Genomic DNA, 24,243 nt, shown 5'->3' with positions numbered 1-24,243 from the left:
CTCATACTCTACATAATCAGACTGATTCATTCATTGTATTTTCAGGCTGTGTAGTGAAGTATTTAATCTACAAGAAGCCTTAGACTTCATTGAAGTGTTGTGTCTATCCACATTCACTTCGTCTCGTGCCTCCTGTCAAGGCCTCCTGTCAAACTGGCACTGTAATTAGTTCTATTTACCAAGCCATTTATTGTACATTCACTATTTATAGTATAACATAACTTATTTCAGATTGTGATGTTGTAAACACACCTGACTCACTACGCTGATAATTGTGTTATTATTGCTGATAATGTACAAAGGAAGCAATTTATCCACAGGAACATGTTAGTTGTACTGAAATCCTGTTAAGTAAGATGATGAATGTGTCTCAGACCTACAGCATGAGCTACTGGAGCTTGGCATTAGGCCTGCCACGATAATTACATTATCGACTTATCGTACAATAATGTAATTATCAACATCATATGATGCATGGACATGACCTTTATCTTTTTTTTTTAACCTTAATATTGCAACACTTTGCATTAGAAGCTAAGAGGCTATTCATGTCACATTGGCTAAGCAAGTAGTTGCCTCCATTCCTCACTGTGCACATCCTGAGTGGAGACTGCAGAAGTGAGCGACGCTGCTGATAATGAATTAAAGGTAAATAACTCTGTCCGGTCCATAATAGCATTCTGTGTTTTTACACAAGTGTAGCACCCACTCTCCAATCCCACCCCCCGCCCCCCTTGCCTTATTATGCTATTCATTGGTTTGTTGCCTTAAAAAGAACTGTGTACTAGGCAGATCCTAATGGAACATCTGAGAAAAATAGCTGTTAGTTAAAAGTTAGATTTAGCTTTGAGAGAAGATAACAGAGAGGAAAGTGTGACATTTGATTTAAAATGTATAAGTTTATAACCGGGTTACATGTGGGAGCAGCTTTGATCAGACATCTCCAGCGGATGACAATCTCGCTTTGCAAACCACTGAAATTGCTGTCGAAAGTTTTTTAAACAACGCAACACTCTGAGGCTCAGTAGTATTTTTTCACAGTGTCGTGTTTATAGACCATTAGTGTCCTGCTCATAAATACTGAGGCTCCTTGCCTTGTCATATTTTAAAAAACTTAAATCTGGAGTGTCTGGTCCCTGGAGCTCGCTCCATTCCATTTATCTCAACACAGCCTCAGCTCGACCCTGTTAGAGCGATGGAGAGGCACAGGAAGTGGGCCACATATCCGACAGCTGTGTCAAACAGCTTACCCGGAGTAACACTGTCCAGATGCTCAGCTCCAGGACAGGACAGGAAATCCAAATGCCGAATTACAGTCAGGGGCGAGTCGCAGAACCCTCTGATTTCACAGGCTGAAATGATGATTTGACTGTATGTATTTCAGACACCTGAAAGGATGAAGCAGCAGTGGCATTTCTATAAAAATATTATGGCTCTGCTGCTGCTCTCGAGAGTGCTGTAGGGAACATCAGAAATTGGCGGTTTGTCGGCAGAAATAAATTGCTTCGGGGTCTGATGGAGGTAAGGATTTGGGGATAGAAGAGCCATCGATCATGTCTGGCCGCGGCACAGTTTTCATCCGGGGAAATTGCCAGCATCAGTCAGACGGGAGTGAGCGAACGCCGGAGAGGAGCACGCCGCGTTAGTTCACACACAAATATAATATTCCAGGACTCCTGAATTCATCTCTCTCTCTCTCTGCCCCAGCTACTCAGTGAGGATCACACACTAATGTGATTATTGTCCTGGGCGAGAGGGCCACACTGCTGCGGGACTTCAAAGAGAGCAGATCAGAGTAAAAACTAGAAAGAAAAAAGAAAGATGTAGGAGAGCTGTGATGCAGACAGGTGCAGTGCACTTTATGAAACCTCTTCTTCTGGCCTTAAACATATTACCAGGTTCAAAGTGAGGACTCTGGCTCATCTGTTAACATACATCGCACATACATTCTACATGATTTATTAGTCAAGTGACATGTTTTTCCTTCCCTCTCATACATTATGCAACACACTAGAATTAAAAAACATAATGTGGCACAGACATGATAGTTAATTTATATGAAGATACTACAGAAGGGTTTGTTTTTACTTGAATATGCTCAGCACGAGTTCATATTTTTTATTGAGACAAACCGCTTTCACACACACAAAAGAGCAGCTAATTAGAGGCTGGGGAAAGCCTGCATGCTCTTTTGTTGATGAGAGAAAGAAAATGGAAGGCTCTTTAGAAAAACGCACAACTGAAAAGATGAAAACCTCTAGTGGTTGAAAAGCTCTTGAGTTGTGTTTTCAAATGAAGTACAGTAAAATGTAAAAAAAAAAGGGCACTTATTCCAGGATGTCTAACACCAACTGTTGACATGATTATGCTGCTTTATTACTGTACGTACATAGTAATGTAGTTACATAAGGCTGTATGGCTCTATGGGATGTACACACTGGATCCTGCTTTCTCTCTCTGGTGAGGAAAGTTCATGTAGGGTCAGCAAGGTCATTCTTCATTAGTTCATATAGAACACAGAGGTCACAGACCCCCTCAGTTCATCAGGGGCGAGTCGCTCTATATCTACCTCATTCCTCCACATCTGAGCCCCTCATCATTCCTCCACCCTACCCCACCCCTCCATCAGTCCTCCAGCCTCCATCCTCCAGTCCCCCCCTCCGCCCGCTAAAGCCACACACCCCTGAAATATTAATGCTACGATAATTGAACTGTCATGCTTTCCGAAGTGCAGTAAAATTGAGCAAAATCTCAATTACACAAACATATTATCTAATATTGCTCCCACTTCCTAATCTCATTTAGCGTCTTGTTTTCTGTGTCCCCCTCCCCTCGCCGCTAATATTTTAATAATAGATGAATTGCCACGCTTGTTGTAGAATACTGATAACGCTTATCACCGTTAAAGGTCACTATAAAATACAGTTTACATATTGAAAAGCAAGACGGTAGGTTTAAACGCAGAGGAAAATTCAATTATACATGAAATACAACAAAAAATCTATTTTTTTAAGCTTTTTTTTTTTTACCAAGTGAGATCGGGTGTCAAATTTTGTATGCTAAATGAGTCATTCATCGGACAAAAGGAATAAAACGACGACGAAGAAAAAACAGTGTACTCATTACAAACATCAAAAGCAACGCGAGTCAATGGGCGCCCGGTGTTAATCAGCTGGGTCGTTGTTTTAATTGTTCTCGAACGATCAAATGGGAATCAGTGTGGAGGCATTATCAGGACGGCGAGAGGGGAGCGAGGAGCCGCCGTCTTCCCGTCGCAGGTCTTTAGCGGAGGGAAAATTTTAATCCAGCCTGACAAGACGAGGATCTGCTTAATCCTATTACAGGCTTGCACATTAAACTACAGTAGGCCCACACTTCTCCGCCTGTTTGTCTTTGTGTGTGAGAAAGCAGCAGCTGGTGCCAGCTCAAGAGCCTACTGTATAGTCAGCTTTTGAATGGCCCGCTCTCGGACCCCACCCGGTTACTAAACAACGCATCCACAAGTGTGTAGAATGTTCCAGGAAAGCAACGCGTCGCTGTTGTGGTTTTTTTTTTTCCTTCTTTTTCTTGATATACTGCATACATGCTCTCAACAGTGTGTGATGTGTGTGATACCGTGTTGTAAATTTGTCTTGTTTTTAGGGTCAAAGTCAAAGTTTAACGCCACACCAGATGGTTGAAATATGAGAGTCAAGAAAAAGGCAGAGCTTGGCAGTAATATAGCAGAAGTTTGCTACATTTTTTATTTTTTTCCTTAAGGAGAAAAGGCCACAGAAGCTGCTCAGTGATCAGAGATGCTTACAAGTGTGAAGACAAACTGAAAGATTCCTGGAACTCATACACTAACAAGAGACCTTTTGTGCCAGAAACTTCAATATACTGTCAATAGGTTACGTTCTTGGCAGTGTACTAACAACCAATCACAGAAATAAAGCTGTTTCAAACCAGTGGCAAGTCTTTGGGCACATTGAGGTTGGTTGAGTTAGCTAAAAACATGTTGGTCTTAGCGCAGGAAACAAAAACTTAATGGTCACCACAACCTTAAACTTAAAGGGATGATTTCGTAGGCAAGGATTAAGTCTAGTCCAGGACTACACTTGTTTCTCAATGGATATTTTTACTGACTTCAGATTCACATTCAGAAACTTTGTTGTCTGTGACTGTGTCATGACAGAAAATCGTCTTAGACGTGGCTCACCATTCAAAACTCAGACATATAATGCATCCTCCTAAAAACAGAATAAAAATATAGAGTATAAATAATTTAGGCAGAGTATAATACATGATATGGGTGCATATCATAATTTCTTTAGTCTAGGACCAGTCTAAATCTCTGTCTGAGAAACTCTGCAATAGAGCTGTTGTGATTAAATGAAGTAAGAATAAGTCTGGGCCCAGTTTGGCCAGGCACTTACAGTGTCAGACACAAGCAATTAGATTTTCCCCTGCGAAAAACTACATTTGATCTAGCTATTTCTCTAATGGCAAAAGACATGCTGGATACTATGGGAACTAGAATCATAGACTAGACATTTCATACTAGTGGATTTAATGATTTAGATTGACATAAGTGAATATATTTGTTTATCTTTTTCTATTATTTATTATTTATTAGTTTAAATGATACAAAAACAGCAGTTCCCCATATAATTCCTGGGTCACTTTCCAAATTCTTGAATCGGCGACTAGGGCATTTTAAGCTCAAGTGACTTCATTTCTGTCATGATGAATACATTAAAAGATTTTTCCCTATAGTCTAGCCATAAGATAAAGCTTTTAAAGTGAGGCAACATGTCAGCTCATATCAGGATTTGGGAAAGCTGCAAGTCTGAAAACTAGCTGGGTAATTTTCTTTTTAATGTGACAGTAAGACATTACTGATGGTGAGAATAATTAGGTTACAATGTTTTTGTACCAAAGTGGTCCAATTTTGAGATGATTCCCTCTTGTTGACAAGGAGAAAGTTTGTCAGTAATTGCTCTACATCTGTCACTCAGAGAGAACTTTGAAGCAGGGGTGGCAGATTTCACTTGGCCCACATCGTTTCACTTCCCTCACTCCCCCCCCACCACCACTGCAGAGCTTCTGTCCCCTCTGAGCTTCGGCTAAGCAAGGTTAGGGTTCATATTGGCCTTCCCACAGTGAGCAGCTTTTAACCTCCTGCCAGCTTCATCAATCTCAGGCTGGTGTGATCGCTGCTGAAATGGGTAGGGATTAGGAACAGCCTGCAGTCTTTAAATCAGGCGAGCTTCGAAGGCCCCCCCCCCCCCCAACTCTCTCTCTCTCGTGTGCATCGCATCATATAGGTCCAATAGGCAGCATACCCCAGGACCACAATGTAGACATCACCGCTCACAGCAGTTAAGTCCTCAGCTCACCTCCCACAAACAGATGGCCGAGTTGCTTTGCAATAAATGTTTAATAAGGGGGAGAACAAATTAAATCAGAAGGCAAATGATCAAGCACAGTTTGAACAAGGTGTAATCCATCTAAAGTGGTGTTAGGCTGGTAAAGGGTTTTGGCCGGCACAATAAGACAATGAGAACACATTGTCTTGTGGGGATTGTAACCCCCCTCCCAACTCCCCCTTAACCAGGCCAATCTCACCAACAAAGCTCTAGCCAATTAGCACAAAGCCCTTACCTTTTGATTTTAATCAGAGTTTAGCAACATAAATCAAAATGTCTGGGAAAAACTGAAACAAAAGGAAGCCTTAGGCAGTTTTCTCAATGACTTATAGCACTGAGACACCAATCTCCAGTTGGAGATAAAGTCAATAGGCTTGAGTAATGATTGAGTGGGGTGGATGCATATAATGTGCAACACACTCAAGAGTTTCAAACCTTGTTGGTGTAATGCCGTAGGTGGGTGGCGAAGGGGTCACACGCTGGTTCAGAATGGGCCAGTATTGAGTCATAAGGACCCCAGACAGAGCTAATTCCATTAACATAAGGCACAGTTGAAAAGTTCAGAGTGCACGTCGGTCTGAAAACAGGCCGCGCCGAATGAATGAAATCGACTCTTTTGTTCTCTGGTCAATTATTCAATTACATCTCTGGAGCAGGAGTTTGACCCCAGTGTTTCCTATCCGGGTTTGTGAAAGCAGAGAGATTAGAAAAGAGCTAGAGTTGGATTGAAGCACCAAAGTGACCACCTCTCTAGGGTCTGCACAGCTGGACGAGCATGCACCAGTTACTGTATATCTCATGTCCTGGATCCTGCTGCTAAATAAAGTCCTTAACACCACACACACATGCCTTTTTTAACAATAATTAGACACCCTTTCAACACTAATATTTGCAAATTACTTCTTTTGTCATTTTGAGGCATATTAAACCATTTCTGTTACATGAACACCAGCAAAACTCCCCAAAGATCAACAACCTTATCATAATTCCACATTTAACCTTACGCTGACGATTAGCTGATATTCCTCTTATTGTTATTATGCTGCGCGTGTTAGCTGTCGAGCTAATTACTCCAGGGCGACCTGCTGTGCTGGGTCACGGCCAACGCAAGGAAGACTAATGAACTGACACCCCGGAGGGTTTACAGAGCACCACTACAGCCACTAAAATTCCCATACATCGCCCCCTTTTATTCCCCCTCCCAACCTCTCCTTCCCTCCTCTAGTTCTACACTCCGGACCGATCATGTGCTCATTAAGACCCAGACTCTGGTCTGTTAGCTGGAAAATGATCCAGCGCTCTGGTAGCTCCATGTGTGCAGACAGTTTACTCCGTCTGACTGTTAACTATGTAAGCTTATTTATGCCTGGCACCCCCCTCAGGCTGCAGTATTTTTTCTGCAATAACAGATACATGTGTAGCTGCATTGTTAATCTCTTTTTTGAGTTATTATTATCAGAAACATGCAGGCGCAGATCAAAACAGCACTACGATTAAATCCGCTGAATATCTTAACTTTGATGGTAATTTGGATGTTGATTTCAATCTCGGCTCTATTTTGGAATAAATGCCTTTCTTTCTCAACACCACCACCCTCCACCACCCATCTCACTAGTGCTGAACATCTGCCACGCATTAATAAATCCACAGGCCCCTTCATTAGTTTTTTATTTATTTATTTCCATTGTTGCATGAAAAATAGACTCCCCGCCACACACTTCCGCAGACATCAAACTACAAAACAATTTGAGTCCCCAAGGGAAGAAGGATGATAGGAGGCTTTTAATGCGAGTATTTCTTTGTCACAGCACAATTTGAAACAAGCGCTGAGTTTCCTGTTGATGCAGACGAAAATGTGCCTGTTATGCCTGGCTGAGCACAAGAGCAGCCGGGCTCCCAGTCACGGGGGGATTTGTTATGTTTGGGGTTTGCCAACACGTGGGCGGATTCATGGGGCCTTCTCTCTTTCTCTCTCTCTCCCACAGGTAGAGCATCTTCAGCGCGCCAGAGACATGAACTGAGGACGAGGATAAGGAGGAGAGCGCTCGTTTCCTTTTGAAGACGTCTTGAGATCTACAGTGAAAAAAAAAAAAAAAAAATCATGAGGTCGCAGAAGAGAACAGGATTGGTTGTCGTGCTGGGCTTGGCCACCTTTATTTGTGCCTTTCATACAACTACAGCCATTGATATCCCACTGGAAGGTGAGTGCTGCCTTGTGATATTAGACATGAGTAATGAATACATCTTCACAAATGAATGTAATGGTCAAAGGTGTGGTTCACTCAAATAACAAAAAACTAATTTTCTCTATTATTTCACACTACATTATGTGTAGAAATAGTCTTTATATAAAAGAGATCATTTTCTGGATTATCCACCAAAACAGGGATATTGTTTATGCTGATGATTTTTTTCCCACTGTTGTTGTTATAGTGTGTAATCTCAGAGAAATAGATCTCAAAAGTGATTTAAAACTATCTTGATAGATAGTGTGTAAGAAAATATGTTGCCTTAGAAATGTGAGTCAGTTGAACTAAATGATAACTTGAATAATTGGTTCAAAGTTAGATCACAAGCTGTGAAGATGTGAAACTGAGTTAAGTTACTTGGGTTTGTTCAACCTAACATATCTTTTAATTAACATAAATGTTTCCATAGTAAAATATCCCTGATGCAAAGCATGCTGGGAAGTCAGCTTTTAGGCTGATTAGGCTTCTTTAGGAACATATACTGATGAATAAACACTAAGTAGCACATTCATTCAAATCATTAATTCCAAGTCTCAACACTTTAAAGGTGCAGTGTGTAGAATTTGGTTGCATCTAGCAGAACAAACTTGTCAGAAATGCAATATAATATTGACAAATATGTTTTAATTAGTGTATAATCACCTGAAAATAAGATAATAATAATAATACTTGTGTTTTGGTTACCTTAGAATGAGCCTTTTATATCTACAAAGGGAGCGGGTCCTCTTTCTTTCCTGTTTTTTGTAAGTTTCGTGGCCACCGTAGGTTCTCCTGGATGCTTGGAAGGGGAGGGGTATTTAGTTAGTTGCAATTTGCAGCGTCACCAGTAGAGGCCACTAAATCCTACACACTGCTCCTTTAAGTGAAAAAAAGAAAGAAAAGCTAATTTAGTTGATTTCACCAAGCTGCAGTATGATCTTTTATCAATATGAATTGGCTGAATGTTGACCTGATAGATATGAAAATATACCTCATAGACATACATTATAAGCTACTCCAACAAAGTCAAGTTTGAAGCAAGGTGATACAGTCTAGTGTATGAAGAAGAAAATCTTATGTATAAGGAATCTTGTACTTTCTTATGCTTAGCCACAGATAAAAAACCTGCCCTTGGCTGAACTGTAAGTGTTCTTATCAGTAAGAACAGCTGAATAATTTATAGGTGAATAAATCACAGCACGGTGAAGAGTTACAACCATCAAACATCCTGTGAATGGAATATATTTACAGCTATTATCTTGTTTGAATCAGGTTTCTTGTTTCTTTTGTGTCAGATCTGCGTCTCTCCTGTGTCCTTGGAAACACATATCAAACCCCTCCCTCTCAATTATTCAGACATATCTCTAAAGAGCTTGATAAAAACTAAAAAGACAAAAGCATTTTCAGGCTCACTGATGTCACAGTATCTTTTTAATTCAGTCCTCTGTTCAGCTTTAATTGTGTGTGTTTAAAAGAGGTTTGTAGAGAGAAAGCTTGTGACACCAAAAGATAATTCCCAAACTGTTGACTGTGTTTTGTTTTGTTTATTTTCCTCCCCGCTGCCATGGATTTTCTAGTTTTAGGTCATGTAAACAGTAAGTGCACACTGCCATACTGTAGCTGGTATTAGTGACGTCCTCAGCTCTTTTCTGTTAATCTCCTGGCTCGCTGTCAGGCACAGCGGCAGCTTTACTGACAGCCATATGTGTCGGATCTGAATGTGTCATCAGTCATGATTCCATAATACTGCTATTTTAGCTCCTAGGAGTCGTGGCATTTGTTTTTTTTCCCTTCATACTTAATCAGACCATTAAAGCCTTGTGTTGTGTGTGTGTGTGTGTGTGTTTTTTTTTTTTAATCCTTAGCACATGTCACAACTCTCATCATAAAATCATACCAGACCAAAGTTTTTTGCCAAAATGAAACAATCAAAAAACAAGAGACTGATTCTAAGGCCTGTCACAATAATTATCTTCTTACCGTACAATAACATAACTATTGACATTATCATGTCTATATATCTACTTGTTGTATAAGACATGGACATGATCTTGATCACTTTTTACCGCAATATTGCCACACTTCACATTAGCAGCTAAGAGGCTATTCATGTCACATTGGCTATGCAAGTAGTTGCCGCCATTAATTAAAGGTAAATAACTCTGTCCAGGCCCATAATGGCAGCCTGTGTTTTTACTGAAACATAACAATCATTCTCCAATCCCACCCCCTTGCCTCCCTTGCATTATATGTTGTTATATTATCATTACATCAGTGGTATAAAATGATCTTCAAATGACAATATTATAGTTTACTGCGATTATTTCTGAGACAATATATCGTCCAACAAAAGTAGTTATCGTGACAGGCCTACTGATTCTCATCAATTAGACAATAACAATCATATTTGAGAGATTGTGATTAATAAAGTTATTAATATTGTGTGGAGAATTAAGTTTTGGAATAAAACTCTGTACATGAACAACATCATAATAAAGTGGTTCCCAAGCCTTGGTTAAAGACCCAAATGGTCCCAAGACAAATCTGACTTTTTCTCTTTCTTGTGAAATACTTTGAACACTTTCTGCTTCTAAAAATCTTTCCAATGAAACAATCAAAGAAGGAAAAGTTACTATTAGCTCAGCCTTCTCACAGCCCATGTCCTCACTAAGACCTTATAACCTTTGATGAGGGGCCACAACTAGATATTGCTTTGTTTGAAGGGGGTCACAAGCCAAAAACAGGTTGGGAACCGCTGACTTAGTATCATGTCAAATACCAGATACTTCTGAATGTCGAGTCACATTTTCATGCTTGTTTGTTTGTTGTCCAGTCGAGCAGCTGCCCACCATCACCGCTCAGTCGCCCGGCTCTCTCATCGCCTTCCCTTTCGACGAGAGCTTCCCCATGACGTGCGAAGCGAAAGGGAATCCCGAGCCAGAGTGAGTACCGAGCCGTGCACCATCACGTCAGACGGGAGGAGGAGGAGAGAAAGAGAGAGAGGATGGAGAGTTTGTTAGCAGACAAACAAACAAACAAACAACAATTCCTCGTCCATTTCTTAGCATGTTGAATTTTGCTGCTTTGGTTTTTTACCCACTTTGACAAAAAAAAAAGAGCATCCTGCTCTCTTTAGCTGAGGTACTTGACATTTCAATACCTCCTTTCTTTATGTAGATTCAGGTGGACAAAGAATGGCCTGGATTTCGACCCCTTCCTAGACCCCCGGCTGGTGAAAGAGGAGAATTCTGGGACCTTTGTGATACCCAATAATGGGAACCTCACTGAGTACCAGGGAACCTATCGCTGTTACGCCTCAAACAAACTGGGAACCGCCATATCGAAGGAGATTGAGTTCATTGTGCCCCGTGAGTAACATACATCTGTGTGTGTGTATGCCTGTGTGTGTGTGTATGTGTGTGGGGTGCTCTGTTACAGTGCTTTCAAAGTGATTCAGGGGCCAACAGTCCCTCGTAATGATTGCACCTCACCATTGTGAGCTTTTCATCGTACGGGACGTGGCAGAAAGTCATTGAAGCTCCCGAGCGCTCCACCCCTCGCAGCATCTCATCTATATTTCTGTATTGGAGAAGTCAACCAATGTGATCCAACCTCTCCATCATTTCCCTTTGTGACATTTTCCATTTTTTGTTCCCAAGGACGGCCCATAAATTCTCAAAGAAAAATCCACTCCAAGGGAGACTTTGACGAAATTTGGCTGGGGCCTCAACTGCTCAGCAGTGTTGACAAGCCCAACACAATTGTAGTAGTGATGTCTGTTTTGTTCCTGCAGGCCAAGAAGTGGGGGAAAAAACCCATAGAATTTACTGAATGATACAAGGAACCCAACAACAAGCACATACTATGACTCACATGAGTTCAAGAATGATGTGTCTGCCATCTGCTGGTAGAGAAAGAGAACTGCAGTATTTGTTTTATTCATTCATGTCTGATTTTTTTTCTAGATGTCCCCAAGTTTCCTAAAGAGACGCTTGATCCTGTTGAAGTGGAGGAAGGTCAGCCTTTTACTTTGAAATGTGAACCACCTCAAGGAATACCCCCTCTGCAAATCTACTGGATGACTATCAGTAAGCGATATTGCTTGAATTTTAATGGCATGAGCACATTTGAGCTCAAATCACATGTTGAGACCCCATGTATTCTTACTCAAAGTCACAAAATGTAACTTTAAATTCTAGCAGAGATTTTAAAGAGAGCCAATATGCCAGGTTGAATGTTGGGGAAATTTGTTTGAAATGATGTACACAACATCTAGAATATTTCCGTTTGATGGCATACTGCAGCCAAATGTTATTTATTGGATGTTTTTTACACTCACTCAGCTCAAACATAATATAGCTTCAGTTAAGAGCTGGAACAAGATTTAAGCAAAACAAGTAAATATGATAGTATTAGACATGTTGAAATATAATGCCTCCTTCCAAACTTAAAAAAAGGGTTCAACTAGAGGTTAATGTTGTCAGGCTGATATTTGCCTCTTTTTCTTTTGGCTAGTCTTCCTGGGGGTCACAGTGTCAAAAAATTAAAAGCTGAAACAAGCCAAATTTGAAGATCAGAAAATTCTGCATATTATACAATAAAAAATAGTAACTTACAATAAAAAAAACAACATTTTCACTAATATTCAACAACAAATGAAAAAGAAAGACTTTCAAATGTATTTAAACAATAAGACAATAACATTTATTCAATATTCAGTTTTGTTTTATTAACTTCTTTTTTTAAGATAAATCACCAAAACGTTAAGCTAAACTATAAATGAAATCATCATTTCTCTGTGTTCAGATCTGCAGCATATAGAGCAGGATGAGAGGGTGTCTATGGGCCTGAATGGAGACCTTTACTTCTCTCATGCGGAGGAGAAGGACAGCAGGAGAGACTACTGCTGCTTCGCAGCTTTCCCCAGAATACGAACCATCGTTCAGAAGACCGCCATGTCTGTCATCGTCAAGACGAGTAGGTGTCAGCCCAGCTTCTTTGTTTTCCTCTCCAACCAGCATGATGCAAACCTTGATTTGTGTTTCTGAGCACTGATCATTTCCAACGTTCTCATTGATATACATATTCATAGCTACACTTCAAAAGCCATTCGAGCGTCACTCTGTCTTGTTTATGTGCATCTCCTCAGTTTTATGTTGTGATTTTGAGTTTGATGTTTGTCACAATGCATCTACATTTTCCTCATATTCATAGTTTTGTTTTTTTTTGTTTTTTTTGTATCTCATCCAACTCCATTTCAGAAAAAAGTGACATGGGTCCTGAGTCTGGTGAGTTTGAAGTTCTCAGAGTAACACATTGCTGTGTTGTGCACTTTTATTCTGATACATGTGTGCACAAGACAGATGTGTGAATATAAATGAATGAATATATAACATCAATCTAAACATAGCGAAAAATAACTGCACATTGTGATTTCTGCAACTCCTGATGTGATTTTTAATTCATACTTTCTGTTCTGCTTCTGCAGCAAATGCAATCATGGACAGGAAACCCTCTCTTCTGATGCCCCCTGGTGTCAGATCAGAGGCAAAGCTGGTCAAAGGAGAGGATTTGAAATTGGAGTGTATTGCTGAAGGATTGTGAGTAATGCCAACTTTTCACTTCATAACTTCAGTTTTTGAAATCCTCATTTTAAGAATTTTAGTCAAAAAACAAACCAAAACTATTTATACATTTTTTGGATGACTGTAGGCGATTTGCTTTTAAGATCTGAAGCTTCAGATTTATTATATTAATGTAAAAAACTTCAAACATTTAGTAATATTGCTTCTGCATATATAAGCATGAAATCTTGCATTTTTCTGTCATGTATAGACAAAAACAGATATGTAAATAGAAATGTTTTGTCCCTTTTCTGTTAGTCCAACTCCACAGGTTGAGTGGGTGAAAATGGGTCATCAGCTTCCCACAAAAGCAAACATTGAGAGTCACGGGAAGCTGCTGGTCGTGCCGAGAGTTGAACAGGAAGACAGTGGGAAGTACATGTGCACAGCAAAGAATGGACTCGGACAAGTTGTCCATTACTTCACAGTGACAGTGGAAGGTAATGACAACGTTCCATGAGGTTGTAATGCTATGATCACTTCTGATTGATGTACATCTCACAATAGTAGACAATCCATCATTTGTTTATGATCCTTTAAGAGCAGCAACCTTAACTTTAGAGTACATTGTAGGTGTGATGCATCTGTTTAAGAAAGGTGGCACATCTCTATAGATAAGTAAAGCTAATTGAGGAATAATGCCTGCTACATGCTGATGGACATTAATGTGTTTAAGACTGTAGTATTGGCTCTTGATTAAACTTGGAGTCATGTGCAGTTGTGCCTTTTTCATCTCACATTGTGTAATTAATCACACTGTCTAATGCCATTTAGTTTCTTCCTGCTGTATAAAGGCTGCATGTATGATTATTTTCTTTATCAATTAATCTGTAGATTATTTTCTAGATTAATCATTTTGTCTATTAACTGTCAGAAAAATAATATAATAATAATGTTAAGGCAATATCTTCAAGTCAGCAAATATTTTGTAGATGCTGGACCAAATAACTAAATCTGTAACAGCAGAATTAAGTCCGCAAACCGTAGCTCTTCATGCAGGTATTATTTTATGGGATATCAAAAGTGACATTTCGAGCCTCCTGCTCCTCTTCAGACTAAAGACAGAATGTACAGTCAACAACTTAAATACACAAAGACCCAGGTCACCTGACAGTCACATGTTATTTCAATCCCACTCTATATTAACAGGTGTACATATAAGTGTAGAAAAGATAATACAAAGTAGAACTATAAAACATACATAATAAACAAAAATAGAAAAATATATAAATAATGAAATGCATTTTCATATATGTACAAAACCTTCATAGACATATAGATGGGACCCCCAGAGCAAAATAGCAAAGAATCAGGCCGTTTAGCCCTCATAACATCACTATGGCTAGATTTATGGTTTATGGTATACATTCTGTCTTAAGAGTCTGAAGAGAAGCAGAAGGCTCAAATCACTTTTGATAGCCCATCAAATTATACCTGCATTGGGAGCTGCAGTGTGCAGACTTTTTTCTGCCGTTATTAAAAAAATGAATAAAATAATTATTAAAATAGTTGGTGATAAATTTACTGTCCATAATCTGTAATTTGATCTATAAAACTCACACTGCCATTTTCTGCTTGTAACCCTAACCCTAACCCTAACCCTTGACTTAACAACAGTCCAAAACCCCCAAAATATTTCGATTTCCAGTCACATAACCAAAGAAAAACTGCAAATCCTCACATGTGAGAAGCTAAATCAAGGGAATGTTTTCCATTTTTGTTTGAAAAATGACTTTTCAACGACTAATCAGTTCAATCAAAATTATTGCCAATTTATTTTCTCTTGATCAACTGACTCACTAATCAAGATCGTAGCTCTGCTTTGGTGGACTTTATGCCATCTGTGTCTGTAAGTCCAAAACAATGTATGATAGAAACTTGATTTATATAAGCCAGTGGCAATTCCGATAGTAAAGATCTGAAGAGCCTCTCATGCCTCGTGTCATGGTTGAACTTGGAAATGTAGAACTTCTTGCAGCAGGGCTATTGTATTGACATACATTGCACAACTGTTCCTGTGATCATGTCCGCTGTGTGTTACTGCTTAGTGTCTTAGTTATATTCTCACACTGACACTCATCAGCTTGATAACATCATACTGTCTGTGTCTTCGTCTTTTTCCCAGAGCCTCCAGAGTGGCTGTTTGAGCCCGAGAGTCAGCTCAATATGATCGGCTCACAGGTGCTCGTAAAGTGCTCCGCCAGCGGGAATCCTCAGCCGACTATAACGTGGAGGGTGAACGGCCTACCTCTGCAGGGTTAGTCCCACCACAGTTTACATGTAGATTCACTTCACCGTTTAAAAGCTTTCCTCTCAAATGACAAATTAAAAAAAGGGAAATATCAATGTTGTTTTGCTTTGCTTTCCTTTAATACAACATATTGCATAATATACAACATAAGGATAGAGATATGAGTTGGGCAGCAAGGTCATACTCAGAAGGATGATGAAGGAATCTACATCATCCTCAGCTGATATTGAGGAAAAAGGAAACAATGTCACACTGATCACACTGATGAAAATATTATTTTGAAGCCAGATCTGTGCAGGTTATATGCCATACAGTAAAGACAGTGGCTGGAAATGTTCAAAACTCTGTAATGATAAAGTAGCAACAGGTCATTTTCTTTCTTTACACTGTACAAATAAAAACTGGCTGATTGCTGCTGACATGATTAACAAGAGAAGGAAAGCAGAATTATATACTTGCGCTGCACTAAATTGCTCTAAATTTCTGACTTAAAATGATTCATAGAGCAAGGGGGGGGGGGTCACAATGAGCAGAAATAAGCTGATTAGAGGGGGCCACAAGTAGAAGCTCTTTGTCAAGAGGGGTGACGCACCATAAACCACTGGTGTGATGCTTTTATGTGATTTGAAATTATATTTGCACCATTTTTTAAACAAAAGTAAGACTGAATGTTTCTGAATATGTCAAATAGTGTAACTACAAAAGAATGATAAATATTAAATATTTTATCCACCTACAGTGTATTTAAGTGTACGTATACAAATAATGACTTGATTTAATAAAATGTAAATGGTTCCTGATTGACATGATTCCCCAGATTAAATGTAATATTTAGAACAATTGTATTCCATTACCTTTATTTAATATAAAAAGTTATAATGTAAGATCATGCCAAACTAGTTGATATGGTGTTTTATTGAGTTGAATTATTTGGTATAAAAATGTTTTTATGGTTACACCACCATATATTCTCTCAAAATGGATTAAAAGCTGAACTTTTGTGCTGGGTCCCCCAAAAAAAAGGATGCGTACAAGTTGTTCATGCATTTATTTGCAACATTTAAAGTGATGGTTCGGCGTAATTTCGACCTAGCGTCATGCAGTCTATCTAACCACCCGATCTGCTTTTTTTTTCATTTTGTCGCAAACTGGTAGAGTTACAGCCATGAGCCGAATGGCTTAGTACAGGCGCTAACGGACCCACCAGTGTATCTCGTAAATTACGCCACTAATAATGCCTGGGTTGTTACCAAACTTCTACAGTAGTACAAATAGGGTCTTTACTCATAAATCGATGCATTGGAAAGTTTGCAAATACACCAGGAGTTTATTAATTAAACACTTACCTGATGGCTTTTACTCTGCTGCTACTGCTAAAGCTGTAAACATCGTCGTAATCCCGTGTGGTCGCGTGAGATCCCAGCACAGATCTCTAGATGTGCTGTACGGGATCTCACGAGACCACACATGATTTCAGTGATTGCGCGAGATTTCGGCTCTACCAGTTTGCGTCAAAATGAAAAAAAAAGCAGAGCGGTTATTAGATAGACCGCATGGTGCATATGACGCTAGGTCGAAATTACGCCGAACCATCGCTTTAAGTCCTTAAAATTTGACTAAACCTCATGGACACAAAAAATCAGGATCCTGGCAGGATCCTGGCTTGGAATAAACAAGTTAAACCAGAGAGGAGTTGGAGGACTGGAGGTCAAGGAAGTTAGAAGTGATGGGTTTTAGCTTGGAAACTTTAGGAGGAAGAGAGGAGCAGTCAGGGGAGATTCAAGTTTATATCTATTCATGTATTATCTTTTATATAAACATGGTATTGCAGCATGAATGATACCTTTAACACTGATTTATTATTGAACTGTTTTTTGATGTGTTGCAGAGAGCCCTGCAGCTAACAGGAAGGTACTGGGTGACACCATCATTTTACACAACACCAAAGCATCTGACAGCGCTGTCTATCAGTGTGAAGCCTCCAACAGACACGGAACCCTCCTGTCCAATGCAAACATCATGATCATGGGTAAGCGAGGCGGAATTTAACACTGAGAGCCGCGATTCTCATCAGAACCATCACATTTTTTCATCAAGCGCACTAGAACACAATCTATGGATCTATATAATGGTCTCACAGTGTTCATAGGCATCACACAGTTTGCGGTGAGTTATCAGGAGACCGGCTGAGTGATGCGTCAGGGTAGAGAGCCGGCGCTTGTGTCGGCGTATGCTCATAAAGCAGCGAGGAGCCGGAGGAAGGAGGGCTGTCTGCAAGCTGTACTCCTCCATTCCAGGCTGGCTCGCTCTCCCTGTGGAGCAACAAGCCCTGTTCCCTGCCATTTATATGCTAACAAGCCACCCAACCCTTACCCCTCCCCTCCAGTTCTATACTGATTTCAGCGCCATAAGAGAAACATGTGCTACTTTATAAATGCAGATTAAAAAAAAAAATAGAGCAAAAGAGAGAATGTTGCTTTTCACAAATGATGCCGAGTTTGTTCTCGGTGACACAGGAGTTAATAAAGCCGGACAGTGTCTGAATGCTAAGTCCCAGCTGCTTCCTTTGTAAACAATTAGGAGAGACAGACCATTTTAATGGGAGGCTTTGGCTACAACTGATAACATGCACACGCTTGGCTAACTCATTATTTCATTGTTGTCTTTTTTTTACACCCTTCTTTGATTTTCACATTTATGCATTTCTGACAACCTGACAGCCGAATCATTTTTTCTTTTACACAAAGGAGGCCGCAATTAAAAGCACAGCAAAAGGCAAACAGTCATTTCACCTCATTTAACCCGCCATTATCAAGCAATTCCAGTCTAGTTTGTATCTGGTTTGAAAACTGCAGACTTGATCTATCAGGAGTTCAGGGCCGCCACCTTTTTTTTTTCTCCTCCAGCATTAGAGGATGCTGCTTTCCTAACAACCTCAGATTGATGACTCCAATCTACTGCTGCCTCTTTTGCAGATCTGCCCCCCATGATTTTGACCAGCGAAGGGAAGGATTACTCTGCTGTCAAGTGGAAGGGAGTGATTATGCACTGCAAGGTCTTCAGCTGTCCCCCGTCTACTATCACATGGTGAGTGTGTGCAGTGCTGTCCTGTCTCCAACACGCCAGGAGAGGGCAGTAGATGTAAACCGGTGGATGCATGCAGCCCCTCTTCAGTGTACACCCCTTCTTCATCTGTGACCTGCTGTTTCTTTAAAACATGCAAAAATAACCCCCCCCCCCCCCCAATCACTCAACACTAATGTTCTATTCCAAAACTTTTATTTCATCTTTCCTGCAGCGGTGCCGCGTTTTATCCCTTCTGACGGCTCGAGGTGTTCATATTTAATTTGACCCGAGAGAACTCTGAGACTTTTTATTTCACTGAATGTTTTTAACAGGAGCAGGGACGACTCCTCCGAATCCGTGGAGGGGCCGAGGTTCACCGTTCACGACAACGGCTCGTTGGAGATCTACAGCGTAGAGAAAGAAGACTCGGGACAGTACACGTGTATCGCCAAAAACACAGAGGGCACGTCCGCCATCGACGCCACGCTCTATGTAAAAGGTAAACAGTTATACCTGTAGAAGTGTTTGCTGCTCTCAGTCCTTGAATGTAACTAATACCCCCCTCCTCTATTGAAGATCCCACTAGAATAGCCGTGGCCCCTGAGGACCTGCAGATCTTAATAGGTACCACGGCCCAGCTCTCATGCCTGGCGGAGTACGACAAGTCCTTCAGCAACGACTTTGAGCTCCTCTGGGAAAAAGATGATATGGAGATAACCCTCAACTACACTGAGAATACAAGGTAGGGTACTGGATTTTATTATATTTCTCACACTCAATCTCAACCGCGAAGTCATTCTAATTTTCAGTGTTTTGTCAATCAATACTGTATCTCCACCTTTCTGTCAACAGGTATTTTGTGGAGGATGGTATCCTTCAGATCATCAATGTGAGCCACAGGGACCAGGGTGTTTACACATGTGTGGCGAGAACTCCAGTGGACCAAGACCAGGCCTCAGCGTTGCTCATGGTGTTAGGTAAGAGAACGTGTGAGCGATGTTTCTGCTGGGATCCAAAAAGGGATCAGAGACCTCTGATGCTACATTAATGTATGACGCATTCACGGACGGATCGATATGTCAGGAAGGCAGAGCAGAGCACGAACATGCAAACCGTGACTTTATTAGCGTGCTTGCCAGTGTCTCAATAGCCCCCCAATAGCACTTTGACTCCAGATGTAAAAGAAACCGTGGCAACCCATGCAGCTCGTTCCACATCCTCTGGCTCTCGGGGATGATTTGATTGAACATTTTGCTCCCCTTCCTCCCCTTTTTTATTTATTTATTTATTTTGGTGGTTGTTGCAGAGATTGATGCGTGGTTTGAGGTTTTTATTCCAAAGCTGTGTTGTTGTGATGGTTTTTTTTTCAGATGTCCCCGATGCACCCGAGAACTTGGTCCTCTCCGAACACAAAGGCAAAAGTGTGAAACTGAAATGGATCCCGGGGGACGATCACAACAGCTCAACCACAGGTAAAAAAGGAGCATCCATGTGTGGAGGTGTCATACAAACAGGACAAACATGAGTCAGTGCATCCACCAAGTCTGTGTGCTTTAATATGACACGCACAGTTTTTGGGCATGTAAATACATTTGTTTGATATCATCTTGTACAATATGAATCTATTATTGATTCATCCAAGCATGAATTATGATGAGTCTCCCTGAGGAATACACAAGCCCAGAGCAGGGTTTGAGGTTTTTTTTGCACAGCTGGTGGTTAGATAAGCAATCCTTTGGCAAGAGACATAGCAATGAGGGACCGGCTCTGATTGTCTTTTCTCTCTGTCAACAGAGTTTATTATCGAGTACGAGGAAAGCCAGTGGGAGCCGGGGAACTGGAAGGAGCTGCTCAGAGTACCGGGAAACCACGCTTCGGCCGTCCTCAAACTCCACGGCCACGTGGACTACCGCTTCCGCGTCTCCGCCATCAACGCCGTAGGGAAGGGTTCTCCCAGCGAGCCCACAGACAGATACAAAACCCCTTCGTCAGGTATGCGGCGACCTCCTTTCATTGTTTACATTTTTTTCGATAAGGTCTCTCCAGGCCGCTCGAGCTGCCGACGCCGCTGCTCTATGAACTTTAAAACACTCAGACCTGCTACATAATTGATTCCACTCTTGTTGAAAATGTGCTCTCTTGTGCGCCCGTTTCACCGGAGATTTCTTCCACTAACAATGCCGACAAAATCCATATTCTTTCTTTTCCGCAGCCCCCGACAAGAACCCTGAAAATATCAAAATCGAAGGTCATTTGCCACATGAAATGGATATCAACTGGGAGGTAAGAAAGGCTTTTTTTTTTTTTTTTTTTTTACTATTGCCTTACTTCAAATTCTGTATTGTGGGCTTCCTTTACATACTGAAATATTCACATCTGCTACAGTTTTTGGAAGTCAAAGAATTACTGTAAGAGAACAGAGAAGAAGTTTTTATCAATGTTTCATAAGCAGTAATCAATAGACATTTAAGAAACAGAAATGGCCCTCTTTTGATATTTCATTCAGCGGTTCAGAGCCATTTTCTATATCACCCCTGAAAGAGTCTCCATTGAAAGCTTCTCGTTTAGCAGCTTTGATTAGAAAGAGAAAGAGAAAGTTATGAAAAGGAACATTTTCTTTTGACACGTACAGTAATATATTCTGCTTTATTGTAGAAAGATGAATCTCTCCTTTACTTATTATCTGCTTGCCCTGTCATGGAAGCGTAGCCCCCTGAATCCTGGATTCATGAGCTCTACCACTGTTAATGATTTGCTTTTGAGGATAATGGTGTCTCATTCTATTTCTCACGGGCAGACTTCTGTGAGGAGATAAATCTTTTCATCTACAATGTCTTAGCTATATCAAAGAAAAGCCTCGCTGCTAGACCAGGTCAATTGTTCCATTGTTTTAGCAGATAGTAGGATAAAACACTGCCAGTGTTCCAAGCACAGTTCACTGGGCTAGCCTGTCATTTTAATCCCACCGAGTCAGTGACATTGAGGGGTGAAATACAGCGGCGCGACGTCTTATGCAACTGTGAAAGTCTCCATGAAACCCCCTCGCACCATTGTTCTCTTCATTTTTTTTCAGCCTTTGTTGCCAATTGAACACAACGGCCCCGGTCTGGAGTACAAGGTGAGTTACAGACGGCAAGACTTAGAGGAGGACTGGAAGGAACACGTCGTTAAGAGACACTCGTTCGTGGTGGTGAACACGCCTACCTTCGTGCCCTACGAGATCAAGATCCAAGCCAGGAACCACCAGGGCTGGGGCCCCGAGCCACAAATAGTGACCGGCTACTCTGGAGAAGACTGTGAGTAGCGATTCTTTCTCATTTAGTTATGTAATGCTGCGCAAATTAATATTTGTCTTTATCAGCAATGGATCAAATGACTGTAATGTGAAAGGAATCGCTAGTAATGACAAACCCACAGAGAATTATGACCAAAGTCTGCAGCTAGCTCCTCTCAGCTGGACATTAACTCACTGGTTTGGTTTTATCCTTTTTTTATTTCCAGCAACAGCAGGCAGTAACTTTCATTTCAAAGAAAGTTGTGATTAACCCTCTGTACTCCTGCCCAGCACCAAAGTCCAAACAAAGTTGGCAGCTAGTTAGAATTCAGAAGTTAAAGACTCAAATATTTCCAATAGGAGTTTCCAGCAGCAGGTGAAGACTATAACAACTTTGAGGGAATATTGGACTTCCAATCATCAACTTCCGAGAAACACAACTTCAAATAAATGTTAAAATGAGAGTATGGGTACATCTCAAGTCTCTTAATTGCTTCCACTTCTCCCTCATTCGAGTCTTAATCCCTCCCACTGAGGACACACAGAGAGAAGCGAGGAGAGAGGAGACCAGGAAATATGTTTTTAGAGAAATGAGACGTCCTTTCTTCTGAAGCGTCATGTGAAGCGACGTCTGTTTCTGATGACAGCAGCAGCTGATCACAGCTGGATCAGCTGTCAGTGGGCTTTAACAGCTGGAGTGACTTTTGATGGAGTTTGTATCTGCACACATGTGCACTGTGCTAATACTAATAAAGGTGCACAGTTATCACTTCCAGAGCAGCAGCTGTTTTCTCTCTGTAGCCAGTTACCTGTTTGACAAACACCTGCACATGAATATAATACTGCATTCTGTATTTATACTGTGTACTGTGTCCTGCTCAGAGGCACAGGAAGCATTTCTACAGGCACAGTGTGTTTATATTATTTATTCATTATGTGCGTTTGTATTTATTGATATTCTGATTGTGAATTCATTGTTTAATAACCCAGATATGATCAGATTGTCATGAACACTGGAAATTATTTATTAGGCTAAATGTTTCAGGGAATTTTGAAATGATGTAGCTCATATGAAACATGATGCTCAGGGATTTCAACCTCACATGTGGCTGAATAGAAAATGTGTTTAAAATGTGTTTCTTGCTGACAGACAAACTCTTCCTTATGTTAATTTTATTCATAATAAAAGTTAATGAAATAATCGCTTTGGGACAACCTTCAAAATTACAAATCAGAATGAGTTTGGTTCAAGTGAGGAGTAAGGAAAAATAAGACTTGAGATGATTACTTACTCATACATTTTAGCATATCACAGATAAAGGTTTCATTATCCTGTAATTACCACTTTTGGCCACAGTGGCCACTGTTCAATAGTAGCAAAAGTTACCTAGTCTCACTTTAATATTGCTCCCTGTCTGCAGGGTGTATAAATAAGCAACTGTTTACCTTAACAACTACCATATGTCCGAAGTTGTGTTTTTCAGCACGATACATCATAAAATCCTCTAACCCCAAATGACCAAATGAATCAGCAATGCATCTAAAAAAAAAAAACATTGTTCACAACATTGTTCTTCAAATATTTAATAAGAAGAAATCTAACAAAGATGCACTAGAGGAACAAAACAGAGACATTATAGATTTTCTCTTGAAGGCAAAATGAAATGTTATTGAGAAAAACCTCTCTGCCCAACACATAAAATACAAAATGTTTCCTTAATAGCAACAAGTGTAATACATAGAGAATGCCTGAAAACATTTGGATTTCCTTTTTTTTGTTTGTTGGTATTCTATAAATTCTAGCTGGATGAAAATGATCATGGGTCTCCAGTTTACTGTCATAAACTTATAGAGTTTCCCCTTTTTTCCACTTTTAAGGCAGTTTGGAGTTGTCAGTGTAGCTTTATGTATATATTTTTAATATGTGGTTTAATATGTTGTATTTAATATTTAATGTGTGGCTGCTTCACTTTTTAAGCTGCAGGATTCAGGTGAACTTGCAGGCTTTGTAACTTTATTGACTTGGACTTTTCCAGGTTATGTACTCTAAAAGTTACAGTTTCCTAAGAAGAAAAAAGCTCAAAAACCTTCTGTATGTCCTGTGTTCAGCTTTCTTCTGGACTTGCCCTCAGGAGGTCACATCAGGTCATGACCCCCCCCTCTCGCTTGTGTCAAATGTGGTGATAGGAAGTCTAGTCTTTGACCCCTTTAGCTCCTTTAACTGTTCAGTGAGGTAGAAATCCTTTTTGTGGTATCAGTCTGGTAATTATGTGTGTATTAAATGTAGCTAGTTGCTTAGAGTTTTTCTGTATTTTTATCTGCTTTTATTTCTGATGTAGTTCAGCATAAATATTTGAACGTTTTTATCATGATAACTCAAATTGCTTTATTG

At 40.3% G+C, this 24,243-nt stretch overlaps 1 protein-coding gene across 1 annotated transcript in view; it reads left to right on the top strand.

Moving 5' to 3' along the window:
* Positions 1–24,243, top strand: part of chl1b (cell adhesion molecule L1-like b) — a 68,547-nt gene that overhangs the window by 27,461 nt on the left and 16,843 nt on the right. Inside the window, exons 2-20 of the mRNA XM_062443501.1 lie at positions 7,394–7,609; positions 9,214–9,231; positions 10,470–10,578; positions 10,814–11,004; positions 11,602–11,724; positions 12,443–12,613; positions 12,898–12,924; positions 13,125–13,236; positions 13,519–13,700; positions 15,386–15,517; positions 17,400–17,540; positions 18,487–18,598; positions 18,910–19,076; positions 19,154–19,319; positions 19,430–19,554; positions 19,948–20,049; positions 20,372–20,569; positions 20,790–20,860; positions 21,651–21,873. Of these exons, the coding sequence (XP_062299485.1) occupies positions 7,510–7,609; positions 9,214–9,231; positions 10,470–10,578; positions 10,814–11,004; positions 11,602–11,724; positions 12,443–12,613; positions 12,898–12,924; positions 13,125–13,236; positions 13,519–13,700; positions 15,386–15,517; positions 17,400–17,540; positions 18,487–18,598; positions 18,910–19,076; positions 19,154–19,319; positions 19,430–19,554; positions 19,948–20,049; positions 20,372–20,569; positions 20,790–20,860; positions 21,651–21,873 (2,470 nt within the window). The 5' untranslated portion in view covers positions 7,394–7,509. The remainder of the gene's footprint in view (positions 1–7,393; positions 7,610–9,213; positions 9,232–10,469; positions 10,579–10,813; positions 11,005–11,601; positions 11,725–12,442; positions 12,614–12,897; positions 12,925–13,124; positions 13,237–13,518; positions 13,701–15,385; positions 15,518–17,399; positions 17,541–18,486; positions 18,599–18,909; positions 19,077–19,153; positions 19,320–19,429; positions 19,555–19,947; positions 20,050–20,371; positions 20,570–20,789; positions 20,861–21,650; positions 21,874–24,243) is intronic.

This window comes from Scomber scombrus, chromosome 3, assembly GCF_963691925.1.
Source record: "Scomber scombrus chromosome 3, fScoSco1.1, whole genome shotgun sequence".
NCBI lineage: Eukaryota > Metazoa > Chordata > Actinopteri > Scombriformes > Scombridae > Scomber > Scomber scombrus.
Note: the sequence above shows the minus strand (reverse complement) of the source record. Positions and strands in the feature narration are given on the sequence as shown.